Source organism: Glandiceps talaboti, chromosome 19, assembly GCF_964340395.1.
Source record: "Glandiceps talaboti chromosome 19, keGlaTala1.1, whole genome shotgun sequence".
Classification (NCBI taxonomy): Eukaryota; Metazoa; Hemichordata; class Enteropneusta; family Spengelidae; genus Glandiceps; species Glandiceps talaboti.
The window spans coordinates 1,655,198-1,673,778 of record NC_135567.1 but is presented as its reverse complement, the minus strand read 5'-3'; the positions used below and the strand labels follow the sequence as shown (position 1 = coordinate 1,673,778).

At 32.6% G+C, this 18,581-nt stretch overlaps 1 protein-coding gene across 3 annotated transcripts in view; it reads left to right on the top strand.

The window, feature by feature from the left end:
- The first annotated feature begins 10,455 nt into the window (after positions 1 to 10,455).
- LOC144450155 (paired amphipathic helix protein Sin3a-like) overlaps positions 10,456 to 18,581 on the top strand; it is a 32,825-nt gene continuing 24,699 nt past the window's right edge. For 2 of the 3 annotated variants that reach the window (XM_078140729.1, XM_078140728.1), the window contains exons 1-4: positions 10,456 to 10,554; positions 16,165 to 16,381; positions 17,673 to 17,790; positions 18,314 to 18,468. In XM_078140729.1, coding sequence (XP_077996855.1) covers positions 16,206 to 16,381; positions 17,673 to 17,790; positions 18,314 to 18,468 — 449 coding nt within the window. In that variant the 5' untranslated portion in view covers positions 10,456 to 10,554; positions 16,165 to 16,205. Of the gene's footprint in view, positions 10,555 to 16,164; positions 16,382 to 17,672; positions 17,791 to 18,313; positions 18,469 to 18,581 lie in introns of those variants that run through there. The other variant, XM_078140730.1, reaches the window with a different exon arrangement.

Sequence of the window (18,581 nt, the reverse complement as noted above, 5' to 3'; positions counted from 1 at the left end):
TTGTATATGTATATCTCTATACACCTAAAGTTCTCTAACATACCAGTGACTTTGTTGTATATCTATATCTCTATACACCTAAAGTTCTCTAACATACCAGTGACTCTGTTGTATATGTATATCTCTATACACCTAAAGTTCTCTAACATACCAGTGACTCTGTTGTATATGTATATCTCTATACACCTAAAGTTCTCTAACATACCAGTGACTCTGTTGTATATGTATATCTATGTACACCTAAAGTTCTCTAACATACCAGTGACTTTGTTGTATATGTATATCTCTATACACCTAAAGTTCTCTAACATACCAGTGACTCTGTTATATATGTATATCTCTATACACCTAAAGTTCTCTAACATACCAGTGACTCTGTTGTATATGTATATCTCTATACACCTAAAGTTCTCTAACATACCAGTGACTCTGTTATATATGTATATCTCTATACACCTAAAGTTCTCTAACATACCAGTGACTCTGTTATATATGTATATCTCTATACACCTAAAGTTCTCTAACATACCAGTGACTCTGTTGTATATGTATATCTCTATACACCTAAAGTTCTCTAACATACCAGTGACTCTGTTATATATGTATATCTATGTACACCTAAAGTTCTCTAACATACCAGTGACTCTGTTGTATATGTATATCTATGTACACCTAAAGTTCTCTAACATACCAGTGACTTTGTTGTATATGTATATCTCTATACACCTAAAGTTCTCTAACATACCAGTGACTCTGTTGTTTATGTATATCTCTATACACCTAAAGTTCTCTAACATACCAGTGACTCTGTTGTATATGTATATCTCTATACACCTAAAGTTCTCTAACATACCAGTGACTTTACTATAAATGCAATATTAATATAATGCCACTATACCAATGTTATGGGGCCATTTTTATGTGACATGGGAAACTCATTTAAAACTTACATTTACGTTATCTATTCAAAGCTTGGAAATATTACCTCAAACAAATGCTATGAATAACCTAAACATTGTCTTTATAGAAGCAAAAAACTGCAGATCTGCCAGGGGGAACCCCCAAGGACTCCCTTACCCCCAGCGGTCACTCATGCATTCAACCAACAATCAGATGCACCAACCTTTTTACTGTCATAATGGTATTAAACTTTTCTTAAATATTTTCACCCAATTCCAATTTGAGATGATATTGTCTTTTAAAGATGTGAAATGTTTGCCAAGGTAGTCTAAAATTGCCTTAAACTCCAAATCTCCCCTACCAATGATACTACCATTAGATGTGCTGACCTACATGTATATAATGATGCCATTTAAACTTTTTAAGAACATATTTCAACCCTTAGTGTAAGTTATAAAGAATAGTTTCTGATACTTGATGGTGCTGTTTTGTAAAGCATGGATTGATTTATTGCTTGAAAGGGTCTGAGTAGCCTAAATATCGGCTTTAAGAGTAAAAATCCTCCATGGCTACTAGAGGGAGACCCCCTTGGACCCCCCACATGAGGTGGACATATCCCAGTCTCATGCTCTTCCCCTCTTACTGTCAAGATGCTATCAAAGTAAATTTCAAAAGTATTTCAACTCTATGTAGTTGCTTTTTACATGTTGGTGCTGTCTTGTAAAGCTTGGAAATTATTGTCTGAAAGGGCCTGAATAATCTCAAAAATTACTTTTCAGAGTAAAAAAGGGCTTCTAGGGAGAGACCCCCTAGGACCCCCCATAAGAGATATACATATTCCCTGCTCAAGCTTTCCCATACCTTTCACTGACAAGATGCTATTAAACTCCTTTTGGAATATATTTACCCTGTGTAGTCAATAATTATAATTATGATAGTGCTAACTCGGGATCTTATAAAGTAGATGCAAGACAGTCAAGCAGGCCACACTGAGTCACAATCACAAATACCTGTCATGTGAATATGTGTCATGTGTATATATATATATATATATATATATATATATATATATATATATATATATATATATATATATATATATATATATATATATATATATATAGGGGTTGGGGGGGAGTCATCATGTTTTATAATTAATTGATAAGGGGGTCAGCCTGTTTTTGGTTTTACAGATGGGGGGGGGGGGGGGGCAGTGACTTTTTGTTTTCCCCCAATGATCATGTAACTATGTATAATTGTATATATGTATTTACAGGCCTGTATACTATTGAAATACATAACTATCTATAATTGTATATATGTATTTACAGGCCTGTATACTATTGAAATACATAACTATCTATAATAGTATATATGTATTTACAGGCCTGTATACTATTGAAATACATAACTATCTATAATTGTATATCTGTATTTACAGGCCTTTATACTATTGAAATACATAACTATCTATAATAGTATATATGTATTTACAGGCCTGTATACTATTGAAATACATTACTATCTATAATTGTATATATGTATTTACAGGCCTGTATACTATTGAAATTCATAATTATCTATGATTGTATATATGTATTTACAAGCCTGTATACTATTGAAATGCATAACTATCTATAATTGTATATATGTATTTACAGGCCTGTATACTATTGAAATGCATAACTATCTATAATTGTATATCTGTATTTACAGGCCTGTATACTATTGAAATACATAACTATCTATAATAGTATATCTGTATTTACAGGCCTGTATACTACTGAAATGCATAACTATGTATAATTGTATATATGTATTTACAGGCCTGTATACTATTGAAATACATAACTATCTATGATTGTATATATGTATTTACAGGTCTGTATACTATTGAAATACATAACTATCTATAATAGTATACATGTATTTACAAGCCTGTATACTATTGAAATACATAACTATCTATAATTGTATATCTGTATTTACAGGCCTGTATACTATTGAAATACATAACTATCTATAATAGTATATATGTATTTACAGGCCTGTATACTATTGAAATACATAACTATCTATAATTGTATATATGTATTTACAGGCCTGTATACTATTGAAATACATAACTATCTATAATAGTATATATGTATTTACAGGCCTGTATACTATTGAAATACATAACTATCTATAATTGTATATATGTATTTACAGGTCTGTATACTATTGAAATGCATAACTATCTATAATTGTATATATGTATTTACAGGCCTGTATACTATTGAAATACATTACTATCTATAATTGTGTATAAAAAATTATATGTATTTACAGGCCTGTATACTATTGAAATGCATAACTATCTATAATTGTATATATGTATTTACAAGCCTGTTTACTATTGAAATACATAACTATCTATAATTGTATACATGTATTTACAGGCCTGTATACTATTGAAATACATAACTATCTATAATTGTATACATGTATTTACAGGCCTGTATACTATTGAAATGCATAACTATCTATAATTGTATATATGTATTTACAGGCCTGTATACTATTGAAATGCATAACTATGTATAATTGTATATATGTATTTACAGGCCTGTATACTATTGAAATACATAACTATCTATAATAGTATATATGTATTTACAGGCCTGTATACTATTGAAATGCATAACTATCTATAATTGTATATATGTATTTACAGGCCTGTATACTATTGAAATACATAACTATCTATAATTGTATATATGTATTTACAGGCCTGTATACTATTGAAATGCATAACTATCTATAATAGTATACATGTCTTTACAGGCCTGTATACTATTGAAATACATAACTATCTATAATTGTATATCTGTATTTACAGGCCTGTATACTATTGAAATGCATAACTATCTATAATAGTATATATGTATTAACAGGCCTGTATACTATTGAAATGCATAACTATCTATAATTGTATATCTGTATTTACAGACCTGTATACTATTGAAATACATAACTATCTATAATAGTATATATGTATTTACAGGCCTGTATACTATTGAAATACATAACTATCTATAATTGTATATATGTATTTACAGGCCTGTATACTATTGAAATACATAACTATCTATAATTGTATATATGTATTTACAGGCCTGTATACTATTGAAATGCATAACTATCTATAATAGTATATATGTATTTACAGGCCTGTATACTATTGAAATGCATAACTATCTATAATTGTATATCTGTATTTACAGGCCTGTATACTATTGAAATACATAACTATCTATAATAGTATATCTGTATTTACAGGCCTGTATACTATTGAAATACATAACTATCTATGATTGTATACATGTATTTACAGGTCTGTATACTATTGAAATACATAACTATCTATAATTGTATATATGTATTTACAGGCCTGTATACTATTGAAATGCATAACTATCTATAATTGTATATATGTATTTACAGGCCTGTATACTATTGAAATGCATAACTATGTATAATTGTATATATGTATTTACAGGCCTGTATACTATTGAAATACATAACTATCTATAATTGTATATAAAAAATTATATGTATTTACAGGTCTGTATACTATTGAAATGCATAACTATCTATAATAGTATATATGTATTTACAGGCCTGTATACTATTGAAATACATAACTATCTATAATTGTATATATGTATTTACAGGCCTGTATACTATTGAAATACATAACTATCTATAATTGTATATATGTATTTACAGGCCTGTATACTATTGAAATACATAACCAGCTATAATAGTATACATGTATTTACAGGCCTGTATACTATTGAAATACATAACTATCTATAATTGTATATATGTATTTACAGGCCTGTATACTATTGAAATACATAACTATCTATAATTGTATATATGTATTTACAGGCCTGTATACTATTGAAATACATAACTATCTATAATTGTATATATGTATTTACAGGCCTGTATACTATTGAAATACATAACTATCTATAATTGTATATATGTATTTACAGGCCTGTATACTATTGAAATACATAACTATCTATAATAGTATATATGTATTTACAGGCCTGTATACTATTGAAATACATAACTATCTATAATTGTATATATGTATTTACAGGCCTGTATACTATTGAAATACATAACTATCTATAATTGTATATATGTATTTACAGGCCTGTATACTATTGAAATACATAACTATCTATAATTGTATATATGTATTTACAGGCCTGTATACTATTGAAATACATAACTATCTATGATTGTATATATGTATTTACAGGCCTGTATACTATTGAAATGCATAACTATCTATAATAGTATATATGTATTTACAGGCCTGTATACTATTGAAATGCATAACTATCTATAATTGTATATCTGTATTTACAGGCCTGTATACTATTGAAATACATAACTATCTATAATAGTATATATGTATTTACAGGCCTGTATACTATTGAAATACATAACTATCTATAATTGTATATCTGTATTTACAGGCCTGTATACTATTGAAATACATAACTATCTATAATAGTATATATGTATTTACAGGCCTGTATACTATTGAAATACATAACTATCTATGATTGTATATATGTATTTACAGGCCTGTATACTATTGAAATACATAACTATCTATAATAGTATATCTGTATTTACAGGCCTGTATACTATTGAAATACATAACTATCTATAATAGTATATATGTATTTACAGGCCTGTATACTATTGAAATACATAACTATCTATAATTGTATATCTGTATTTACAGGCCTGTATACTATTGAAATGCATAACTATGTATAATTGTATATATGTATTTACAGGCCTGTATACTATTGAAATACATAACTATCTATGATTGTATATATGTATTTACAGGCCTGTATACTATTGAAATACATAACCATCTATAATAGTATATATGTATTTACAGGCCTGTATACTATTGAAATGCATAACTATCTATAATTGTATATATGTATTTACAGGCCTGTATACTATTGAAATGCATAACTATCTATAATTGTATATCTGTATTTACAGGCCTGTATACTATTGAAATACATAACTATCTATAATTGTATATCTGTATTTACAGGCCTGTATACTATTGAAATACATAACTATCTATAATTGTATATCTGTATTTACAGGCCTGTATACTATTGAAATACATAACTATCTATAATTGTATATCTGTATTTACAGGCCTGTATACTATTGAAATACATAACTATCTATAATTGTATATATGTATTTACAGGCCTGTATACTATTGAAATACATAACTATCTATGATTGTATATATGTATTTACAGGCCTGTATACTATTGAAATGCATAACTATCTATAATAGTATATATGTATTTACAGGCCTGTATACTATTGAAATACATAACTATCTATAATTGTATATATGTATTTACAGGCCTGTATACTATTGAAATACATAACTATCTATAATTGTATATAAAAAATTATATGTATTTACAGGTCTGTATACTATTGAAATACATAACTATCTATAATTGTATATATGTATTTACAGGCCTGTATACTATTGAAATACATAACTATCTATAATTGTATATATGTATTTACAGGCCTGTATACTATTGAAATACATAACTATCTATAATAGTATATATGTATTTACAGGCCTGTATACTATTGAAATACATAACTATCTATAATAGTATATATGTATTTACAGGCCTGTATACTATTGAAATACATAACTATCTATGATTGTATATATGTATTTACAGGCCTGTATACTATTGAAATACATAACTATCTATAATTGTATATATGTATTTACAGGCCTGTATACTATTGAAATACATAACTATCTATAATTGTATATATGTATTTACAAGCCTGTTTACTATTGAAATACATAACTATCTATAATTGTATATATGTATTTACAGGCCTGTATACTACTGAAATGCATAACTATGTATAATTGTATATATGTATTTACAGGCCTGTATACTATTGAAATACATAACTATCTATGATTGTATATATGTATTTACAGGCCTGTATACTATTGAAATACATAACTATCTATAATAGTATATATGTATTTACAGGCCTGTATACTATTGAAATACATAACTATCTATAATTGTATATATGTATTTACAGGCCTGTATACTATTGAAATACATAACTATCTATAATTGTATATCTGTATTTACAGGCCTGTATACTATTGAAATACATAACTATCTATAATTGTATATATGTATTTACAGGCCTGTATACTATTGAAATGCATTACTATCTATAATTGTATATCTGTATTTACAGGCCTGTATACTATTGAAATACATAACTATCTATAATTGTATATATGTATTTACAGGCCTGTATACTATTGAAATACATAACTATCTATAATTGTATATCTGTATTTACAGGCCTGTATACTATTGAAATACATAACTATCTATGATTGTATATATGTATTTACAGGTCTGTATACTATTGAAATACATAACTATCTATAATTGTATATATGTATTTACAGGCCTGTATACTATTGAAATGCATAACTATCTATAATTGTATATATGTATTTACAGGCCTGTATACTATTGAAATACATAACTATCTATGATTGTATATATGTATTTACAGGCCTGTATACTATTGAAATGCATAACTATCTATAATTGTATATATGTATTTACAGGCCTGTATACTATTGAAATGCATAACTATGTATAATAGTATATATGTATTTACAGGCCTGTATACTATTGAAATACATAACTATGTATAATTGTATATATGTATTTACAGGCCTGTATACTATTGAAATACATAACTATCTATAATAGTATACATGTATTTACAAGCCTGTATACTATTGAAATACATTACTATCTATAATTGTATATATGTATTTACAGGCCTGTATACTATTGAAATACATTACTATCTATAATTGTATATATGTATTTACAGGCCTGTATACTATTGAAATACATTACTATCTATAATTGTATATATGTATTTACAAGCCTGTATACTATTGAAATACATTACTATCTATAATTGTATATATGTATTTACAGGCCTGTATACTATTGAAATACATAACTATCTATAATTGTATATATATATTTACAGGCCTGTATACTATTGAAATTCATAATTATCTATGATTGTATATATGTATTTACAGGCCTGTATACTATTGAAATGCATTACTATCTATAATAGTATATATGTATTTACAGGCCTGTATACTATTGAAATTCATAACTATCTATAATTGTATATATGTATTTACAGGCCTGTATACTATTGAAATGCATTACTATCTATAATTGTATATATGTATTTACAGGCCTGTATACTATTGAAATTCATAACTATCTATAATTGTATATATGTATTTACAGGCCTTTATACTATTGAAATACATTACTATCTATAATAGTATATATGTATTTACAGGCCTGTATACTATTGAAATTCATAACTATCTATAATTGTATATATGTATTTACAGGCCTGTATACTATTGAAATGCATAACTATCTATAATTGTATTTACAGGCCTGTATACTATTGAAATACAATTCCTTGTCTGTGCTATGGTCTATTATGTGAGGTACAGATTCCTTGTCTGGGCTATGGTCTAGTATGTGAGGTACAGATTCCTTGTCTGTGCTATGGTCTATTATGTGAGGTACAGATTCCTTGTCTGTGCTATGGTCTATTATGTGAGGTACAGATTCATTGTCTGGGCTATGGTCTATTATGTGAGGTACAGATTCCTTGTCTGTGCTATGGTCTATTATGTGAGGTACAGATTCCTTGTCTGGGCTATGGTCTAGTATGTGAGGTACAGATTCCTTGTCTGTGCTATGGTCTATTATGTGAGGTACAGATTCCTTGTCTGTGCTATGGTCTATTATGTGAGGTACAGATTCCTTGTCTGGGCTATGGTCTATTATGTGAGGTACAGATTCCTTGTCTAGGCTATGGTCTATTATGTGAGGTACAGATTCCTTGTCTGTGCTATGGTCTAGTATGTGAGGTACAGATTCCTTGTCTGTGCTATGGTCTATTATGTGAGGTACAGATTCCTTGTCTGGGCTATGGTCTAGTATGTGAGGTACAGATTCCTTGTCTGTGCTATGGTCTAGTATGTGAGGTACAGATTCCTTGTCTGTGCTATGGTCTAGTATGTGAGGTACAGATTCCTTGTCTGTGCTATGGTCTAGTATGTGAGGTACAGATTCCTTGTCTGTGCTATGGTCTAGTATGTGAGGTACAGATTCCTTGTCTGTGCTATGGTCTATTATGTGAGGTACAGATTCCTTGTCTGTGCTATGGTCTATTATGTGAGGTACAGATTCCTTGTCTGTGCTATGGTCTATTATGTGAGGTACAGATTCCTTGTCTGTGCTATGGTCTATTATGTGAGGTACAGATTCCTTGTCTGTGCTATGGTCTAGTATGTGAGGTACAGACTCCTTGTCTGTGCTATGGTCTATTATGTGAGGTACAGATTCATTGTCTGGGCTATGGTCTATTATGTGAGGTACAGATTCCTTGTCTGGGCTATGGTCTATTATGTGAGGTACAGATTCCTTGTCTGTGCTATGGTCTATTATGTGAGGTACAGATTCCTTGTCTAGGCTATGGTCTAGTATGCAAGGTACAAAATTTCTACCTGTCTGTGCATGGGACACTCAGGCTTAGTTACATTTGCAAAAACAAACAAACAAACAATAAATAAATAAATATTGACAATCACCAACAAGAGAGTAATTACAAAATTAATCATTATCACTTACAAGAATTACTATATGTTTTCCTATATGTGAATTCTCACAGTGGGGTATGTACAATTGTGACCATTTCACATTTTTAGGAAAAAATATATAATTTAGTAATTCTTGTTCACTTGTTAATAATATTTTGTAAGTACTCTTATGTTGATGCTTGTCAGTATTTATTTATTATTTATTGTTTGCTGGTTTATTTATTTTGTTTTTTCGTAAACATAACTAACTAAGCCTGGGTGTCCTGTGTGTGAGGTTACAGTATACGTACTGTCCACCACAGTGAGTTACTACTAGTACTACTGCCTGCTAATATAAAATGCACGTAGCCTATTACTTGCTAGCTTGCCAGACGGGTAAGTCGGGCCAAATTCAGCGCCTGGCGCAAATCATGCTGACACTGGTTCCTCAAAAAATGTATTCCGTATGTACTTATACCTATACCTACAAAGATACACTTGAATTCTGTACACCCTCACAACGTATGGTTAGAGTGTACTGTTGGCTCTGGCGCGTCGCCAGATTACGAAACCTTTGTTGTCGTTGACAGCAACCGGAAATTGAATTCCGGAAGCGGGGGCGTTTAATCACGTGACTTGTGTCTTCGCGCGTAGTGTTCAAAATGAAAACGGGATTTTGATTGGTCAATCCAGTGGTAAATAGCAATGATGTCATGATATTGCGATTGACCTGTAAATCTGTATGCTAAACATCCCTAGGAAAACGTACACATACGCTACTGCAACTATCGCCGTGAAAATCTATTCGTATCACGAACATCCGAAATTTGAAAGAGGTAGGTCCTGATCTGGACGATGTTTTTTATCAGTCTGTGTAATACTGTAGGTATATTAATTGTGAATGTGGGAACGATTGTCCAATTATACGATTATTTGCCCTTGTTATGTACTCGGTTGTAGGTAGTCGTCGGCGATCGGTTGTTCCGTTGAAAATGAACGCCAGTCTCTGTGTTGTGATTGATTGTGATGTGAACACTGCCAGTTATATGAGTTTACAACACAGTCGACGAATCTTAAAGATCGTGGTTACATTTACTAGAAATGTCTGTGTGTTACTCAGTTTTGTTACCGAACGTCACACGGTGGTCTCTAGCTCTGTTCGCATAACAGTCCCCGTACTATCAAGGGCCTTCGATTGCCTTGTTGTTTTGACGAAAACACTAACGTAAAACGTACCTCAGATTTCTCACCCGACGAACGCTGGTTTCTGACACAAATGTATATAGGGAACGTTCATTTGAATGAACCAAAGTGATGTGAATTCCGTCCGATATAATTCACTAATTGAACACTGAAGATAGCGTTGATTTTCATTTATCGTGACTCTTACCCTCGCCAGCGAATACTATCCGTAGCCATTATCTGCAATGCCAACATTGACTCGTTTCAACGTTCGATTTATCTATTTGTAATAGGTGAAACTTGACTGATTCGATACCAAAATACTAACAGATAACCACACTCGCCTTGGTGGAAGTTTTATTAATTTTAGATCGGTATATTTCACACAGTAGATTAAAGTTAACTGTTATTTCACAAACCAGGCTCTTCCTGGTTTTTTCAATGACAATAATAATTGTTTATCGGACGATTCCATTTTATGAACTCTTAAGGGTGTGTGTGCACTATCGATTCAGTGTCTCGCATCATATTTACAAGAACGTTATTTCATTGCCTCATTTATACATTATAAGTACAGGTCAACTATAAAATATGAAAATATTACCAGCGATTTTCGAGAACTCGACCGTGCATTTTTTCGGGGTTTTTGATTTGCCGCCTACGACATTGAATGGTATATTCTAGGCAGCCATATTTCTGTTTATTACTGAGTTAGCTGGTTGAAACTCCCTACGTTACTGTTGTGCTTAGCTAGCTGTACAATGTACATAGTGTGGCTGTTGCAATGACCACATAACTCACATTTTGCACTTGAAAACTTTGATCACAGTGAGTGTCTGGTGGTGAATTTCTGCCAACTATCAAATTGAAACAGACTGTTAGTAGACTGCAGGCATAGATGTCTACTTTATAGTACATAGTACATTTACAGTATTAGTGCACAGTACAGTACAGCTACACAAAGAGCCATTATGCATGTACACAGTCATTCTATTTTGTATTAGATGCATAGCTATAATAATAACCCCAGATATAAACAATCTTGTAGGTCATCTTGTCTGGTGTAATCAAATATTGTTGTCCATACTGTTACAGATATAAACAAATGTTGTTTATACCATTACCAGATGTAAACAAATGTCCGTATTGTTACAGATGCAAATGAATGTTGTTTATACCATTACCAGATGTAAATAAATGTTGTCCATACTATTACAGATGTAAACAAATGTTGTCTTCTCTGTTATAGACTACAATGAGATATTAGTCATAATCTATATTACCAGATGTAAACAAATATTGCCATTATATACTGTTGTTAGATGTAAACAAATATTGTATGTACTGTTACCATGTGTAAACAAATCTTACACTTCCCAGATGTAAACAAAATCTTGTTTATACCATTACCAGATGTAAACAAATGTTGTTTATACCATTACCAGATGTAAACAAATCTCAAATGATAAAGCCCCTTTTAGCCAAATACTTGCTAACATTCAAACTTGGTACCCTTTGGGATAATTGCTAACATTCAAACTTAGTACCCTTTGGGATAATTGCTAGCATTCAAACTTGGTACCCTTTGGGATAATTGCTAGCATTCAAACTTAATACCCTTTGGGATAATTGCTAACATTCAAACTTAATACCCTTTGGGATAATTGCTAACATTCAAACTTAGTACCCTTTGGGATAATTGCTAACATTCAAACTTGGTACCCTTTGGGATAATTGCTAACATTCAAACTTAATACCCTTTGGGATAATTGCTAGCATTCAAACTTAATACCCTTTGGGATAATTGCTAACATTCAAACTTAGTACCCTTTGGGATAATTGCTAGCATTCAAACTTAATACCCTTTGGGATAATTGCTAACATTCAAACTTAATACCCTTTGGGATAATTGCTAGCATTCAAACTTAATACCCTTTGGGATAATTGCTAACATTCAAACTTAATACCCTTTGGGATAATTGCTAGCATTCAAACTTAATACCCTTTGGGATAATTGCTAACATTCAAACTTAGTACCCTTTGGGATAATTGCTAGCATTCAAACTTAATACCCTTTGGGATAATTGCTAGCATTCAAACTTAATACCCTTTGGGATAATTGCTAACATTCAAACTTAGTACCCTTTGGGATAATTGCTAACATTCAAACTTAATACCCTTTGGGATAATTGCTAGCATTCAACCTGGGTCTAGATACAAACATTTGGTGTAAATATTGGAATTATCAGTAACTCATTCTCGACCCAGTTCCCCTCCCTTTCCAAGCACACTGTAATACATTGAGGGATTACCCCCACACACACACCTCAGCCTCCCCTCCCCCACCATATAACATCAATAGCGTAAAACAATTCACTATTTGTTAATGCTAACCTCTATCAAATGCACTGAGGTGAATGTGAAATCCAAACCAATTCCTGTGGCTATGATTACATTGTAACATGTAATATGACACATTGTAACATATAATATGACACATTGTAACATATAATGTGACACATTGTAACATGTAATATGACACATTGTAACATAATATGACACATTGTAACATGTAATGTGACACATTGTAACATGTAATATGACACATTGTAACATATAATGTGACACATTGTAACATGTAATATGACACATTGTAACATAATATGACACATTGTAACATGTAATGTGACACATTGTAACATGTAATGTGACACATTGTAACATGTAATATGACACATTGTAACATATAATATGACACATTGTAACATATAATGTGACACATTGTAACATGTAATATGACACATTGTAACATAATATGACACATTGTAACATGTAATGTGACACATTGTAACATGTAATATGACACATTGTAACATATAATATGACACATTGTAACATGTAATGTGACACATTGTAACATGTAATATGACACATTGTAACATATAATATGACACATTGTAACATGTAATATGACACATTGTAACATATAATATGACACATTGTAACATGTAATATGACACATTGTAACATGTAATGTGACACATTGTAACATGTAATGTGACACATTGTAACATGTAATATGACACATTGTAACATGTAATATGACACATTGTAACATGTAATATGACACATTGTAACATGTAATATGACACATTGTAACATGTAATATGACACATTGTAACATATAATGTGACACATTGTAACATGTAATATGATATACTGTAACATAATTTGTGCCTTATAAAATGATACATTGGTACAGGATATATGATAAACATGATGGTACAGGATATATGATACATTGGTACAGGATATATGATAAACATGATGGTACAGGATATATGATACATTGGTACAGGATATATGATACATTGGTACAGGATATATGATACATTGGTACAGGATATATGATAAACATGATGGTACATGTATATAACAAATAACTTTGTAACAAGATATTCAAACGTGAAACAATATAAGAAATATTGTAGTGCTCTCCACAGATGAAAAAAAATAAGGGGATAGCTAATTTGCAGAAATATTAGCATACTGATTTGCATATATTTACATAAATTTGCCCACGGTATATTATACACTAACTATTCAAATGATGCAGCACATTTTACTTTACTTGTAGAATTGTAATACAAGGGCCTGGGCTTCTCATAGCCCATCCTGGTCTACCAGAATACTTGTAGAATTGTAATACAAGGGCCTGGGCTTCTTATAGCCCATCCTGGTCTACCAGAATACTTGTAGAATTGTAATACAAGGGCCTGGGCTTCTCATAGCCCATCCTGGTCTACCAGAATACTTGTAGAATTGTAATACAAGGGCCTGGGCTTCTCATAGCCCATCCTGGTCTACCAGAATACTTGTAGAATTGTAATACAAGGGCCTGGGCTTCTCATAGCCCATCCTGGTCTACCAGAATACTTGTAGAATTGTAATACAAGGGCCTGGGCATCTCATAGCCCACCCTGGTCTCCCAGAATACTTGTAGGATTGTAATACAAGGGCCTGGGCTTCTCATAGCCCATCCTGGTCTACCAGAGTACTTGTAGAATTGTAATACAAGGGCCTGGGCTTCTCATAGCCCATCCTGGTCTACCAGAGTACTTGTAGAATTGTAATACAAGGGCCTGGGCTTCTCATAGCCCATCCTGGTCTACCAGAAAACTTGTAGAATTGTAATACAAGGGCCTGGGCTTCTCATAGCCCATCCTGGTCTACCAGAATACTTGTAGAATTGTAATACAAGGGCCTGGGCATCTCATAGCCCACCCTGGTCTACCAGAATACTTGTAGAATTGTAATACAAGGGCCTGGGCTTCTCATAGCCCATCCTGGTCTACCAGAGTACTTGTGGAATTGTAATACAAGGGCCTGGGCTTCTCATAGCCCATCCTGGTCTACCAGAGTACTTGTAGAATTGTAATACAAGGGCCTGGGTATCTCATAGCCCATCCTGGTCTACCAGAGTACTTGTAGAATTGTAATACAAGGGCCTGGGCATCTCATAGCCCATCCTGGTCTACCAGAGTACTTGTAGAATTGTAATACAAGGGCCTGGGCTTCTCATAGCCCATCCTGGTCTACCAGAGTACATGTAGAATTGTAATACAAGGGCCTGGGCTTCTCATAGCCCATCCTGGTCTACCAGAGTACATGTAGATAGTTCAGTTCTCCTGTTTCTGACTCCAGTCCAGAACTTCAAAGCTAAGATATCCAATATGAAACATAGATACAAGATATCCAATATGAAACATAGATACAAGATATCCATTGTGAAACATAGATACAAGATATCCAATGTGAAACATAGATACAAGATATCCTGTGTGAAACATAGATACAAGATATCCATTGTAAAAATAGATACAAGATATCCAGTGTGAAACATAGATACAAGATATCCAGTGTGAAACATAGATACAAGATATCCAGTGTAAAACATAGATACAAGATATCCAGTGTAAAACATAGATACAAGATATTCAGTGTGAAACATAGATACAAGATATTCAGTGTGAAACATAGATATAAGATATTCAGTGTGAAACATAGATACAAGATATCCAGTGTAAAACATAGATACAAGATATCCAACGTGAAACATAGATACAAGATATCCAGTGTGAAACATAGATACAAGATATTCAGTGTGAAACATAGATACAAGATATCCAGTGTGAAACATAGATACAAGATATCCAGTGTGAAACATTGATACAAGATACATAACCTGATACTTTTCATTGCAGGGAGGCTGGTGGTCAACCCATCGTAGAATCACAGTGTGATTATGAGCACCATGAAACGCACTCTTGAAAACCAGGAGAATGTGTTTCCACGACAACGAGTGCAAGGACCAGATACTTATAACCAGAGATTACTGGCCCCAGCACCACCATCAGTGTATGAAGGAGTGGCTGAGAATTTAGCTAGTGGTTTACAGTTTCAGACCGTACAAGGGTACCAGTAAGTATGAGTTTAGCCAGTGGTTTACAGTTTCAGACCATACAAGGGTACCATTAAGTATGAATTTAGCCAGTGGTTTACAGTGTGTCTGGGGTACTACCTTGTGTAGTGTGTCTGAGGTATGTTGTGTAGTTAGTCCCCGCAGACGAAGTCCGGAACGGGGACTTATGGATTGGGTTCCGTCTGTCCGTCCGTCCGCAGCTGTTTCTTGGAGATGCCTGGACCGATTTTTTTCAAACTTGGTACAGGGGCAACATACTATGGCATACATATGCACGTCAATTTGTTTTATGATACAATCCAATATGGCCGCCTAGCAACCATTTTGTTTGCGAATTTTCCCTGTCTAAAGCCATAACTAAGACATGCTTTAACAGATCTCATTCAAAGTTGGTATCAGGACAGTGTTCTATGACATACATGTGCATATCCATTTTCATTGTGATACGATCCAATATGGCTGTCTGGTAGCCATTTTGTTTGGGAATTTTCATGTCCAAAGCCATAACTCAGACATGCTTGAACAGATCTCATTCAAAGTTGGTATTAGGACAGTGTTCTATGACATACATGTGTATATCCATTTTCGTCGTTATACGATCCAATATGGCTGCCTGGCAGCCATTTTGTTTGCGAATGTTCATGTCCAAAGCCATAACTCAGACATGCTTGAACAGATCTCATTTAAAGTTGGTATTAGGACAGTGTTCTATGACATACATCTGCATATCCATTTTCGTCGTGATACGATCCAATATGGCTGCCTGGCAGCCATTTTGTTTGTGAATTTTCCATGTCCAAAGCCATAACTCAGACTCCATTTTCATCGTGATATGATCCCCCATACCCAACCAATCCTTTATTGTTGGAGGCATATCCCATGTCCAACAAGCACACACAACATATCTAAGTCTGTTTGTTTTAGGTTCACAAATGTTGTTGCATGATCAGAGTAGTGATAATTCCTTAAAACCCAATTATAGCGGGGACTATGTCATTCTCAATGACTTGTTATACATGTAAAGAGTATTTGTAACAGTCTGTTGTTAATTTGTTATTAAGAGAGTCCTGCAAAATGTCCTGTCAGATGTCAGTAATAAGTGTCATATCAGGTCCTAGCCATAGATGTCATCTCAGGTGCTAACAGTGGTGTAACAGTACTAGTGTGTATTTTAATATGAAAAGGAAGTAACCATAGCAACCATAAAATTACGGCCTCACTTGGCATTTAACAAAATGCTAGGAAGTAATGCATCAGGTTTCTTATGTTAATATTTTGGTTTTCTTCCAGGGTATCATCTGTAAACCAAGGCACGAGTCACCATGGTAACGTCCATCATCCACATCACCATGGAGGTAGTGGTCAAGCACATCAACAAGGTGTACATCAGTCACATACTCATGCACAGGTATATATGTCAAATATCGTCAAATAACTTTGTCTTATGTTACACTTATCATTTACATGTAAGCATACATACTGGGTTTTGCATGGTGCAATATATTGTATCATTTACGCATGATTGTTATGACTTGAACATGAAAAATATGCGTACGTATGTACATGCATGCATACATACATACATACATACAGTACATACATACATACATACATACATACATACATACATGCATACACATGTACATACATACATGCATGCATACATACATACATACATACATACAGTACATACATACATACATACATACATACATACATGCATACATATATACATACATACATGCATGCATACATACATACATATATACACATGTACATTGAATACACATACAGAGACTCATATTTGATATGTGTACTGATTTGATGTGATTTGTACTGGTTTGATGTGATTTGTACTGGTTTGATGTGAATTGTACTGATTAGATGTGATTTGTACTGATTTGGTGATTATACATACATTTCCTATTCAGGCCCATGCTGCCCAGGTACAGGGTCAACAACAGTTTCAAAGGTTGAAAGTGGAAGATGCATTGTCTTACTTAGACCAAGTTAAGTTACAGTTTGGTAATCAACCACAGGTCTACAATGACTTCCTGGACATCATGAAAGAATTCAAATCTCAAAGGTAAGATACACCCGGTGTTATCAACCGAGTATCCTGATTGGTATTTGTAGTGATACACCTGGTGTTATCAACCAAGTGTCCTGATTGGTTACATTTATGTATTTGTAGTGATA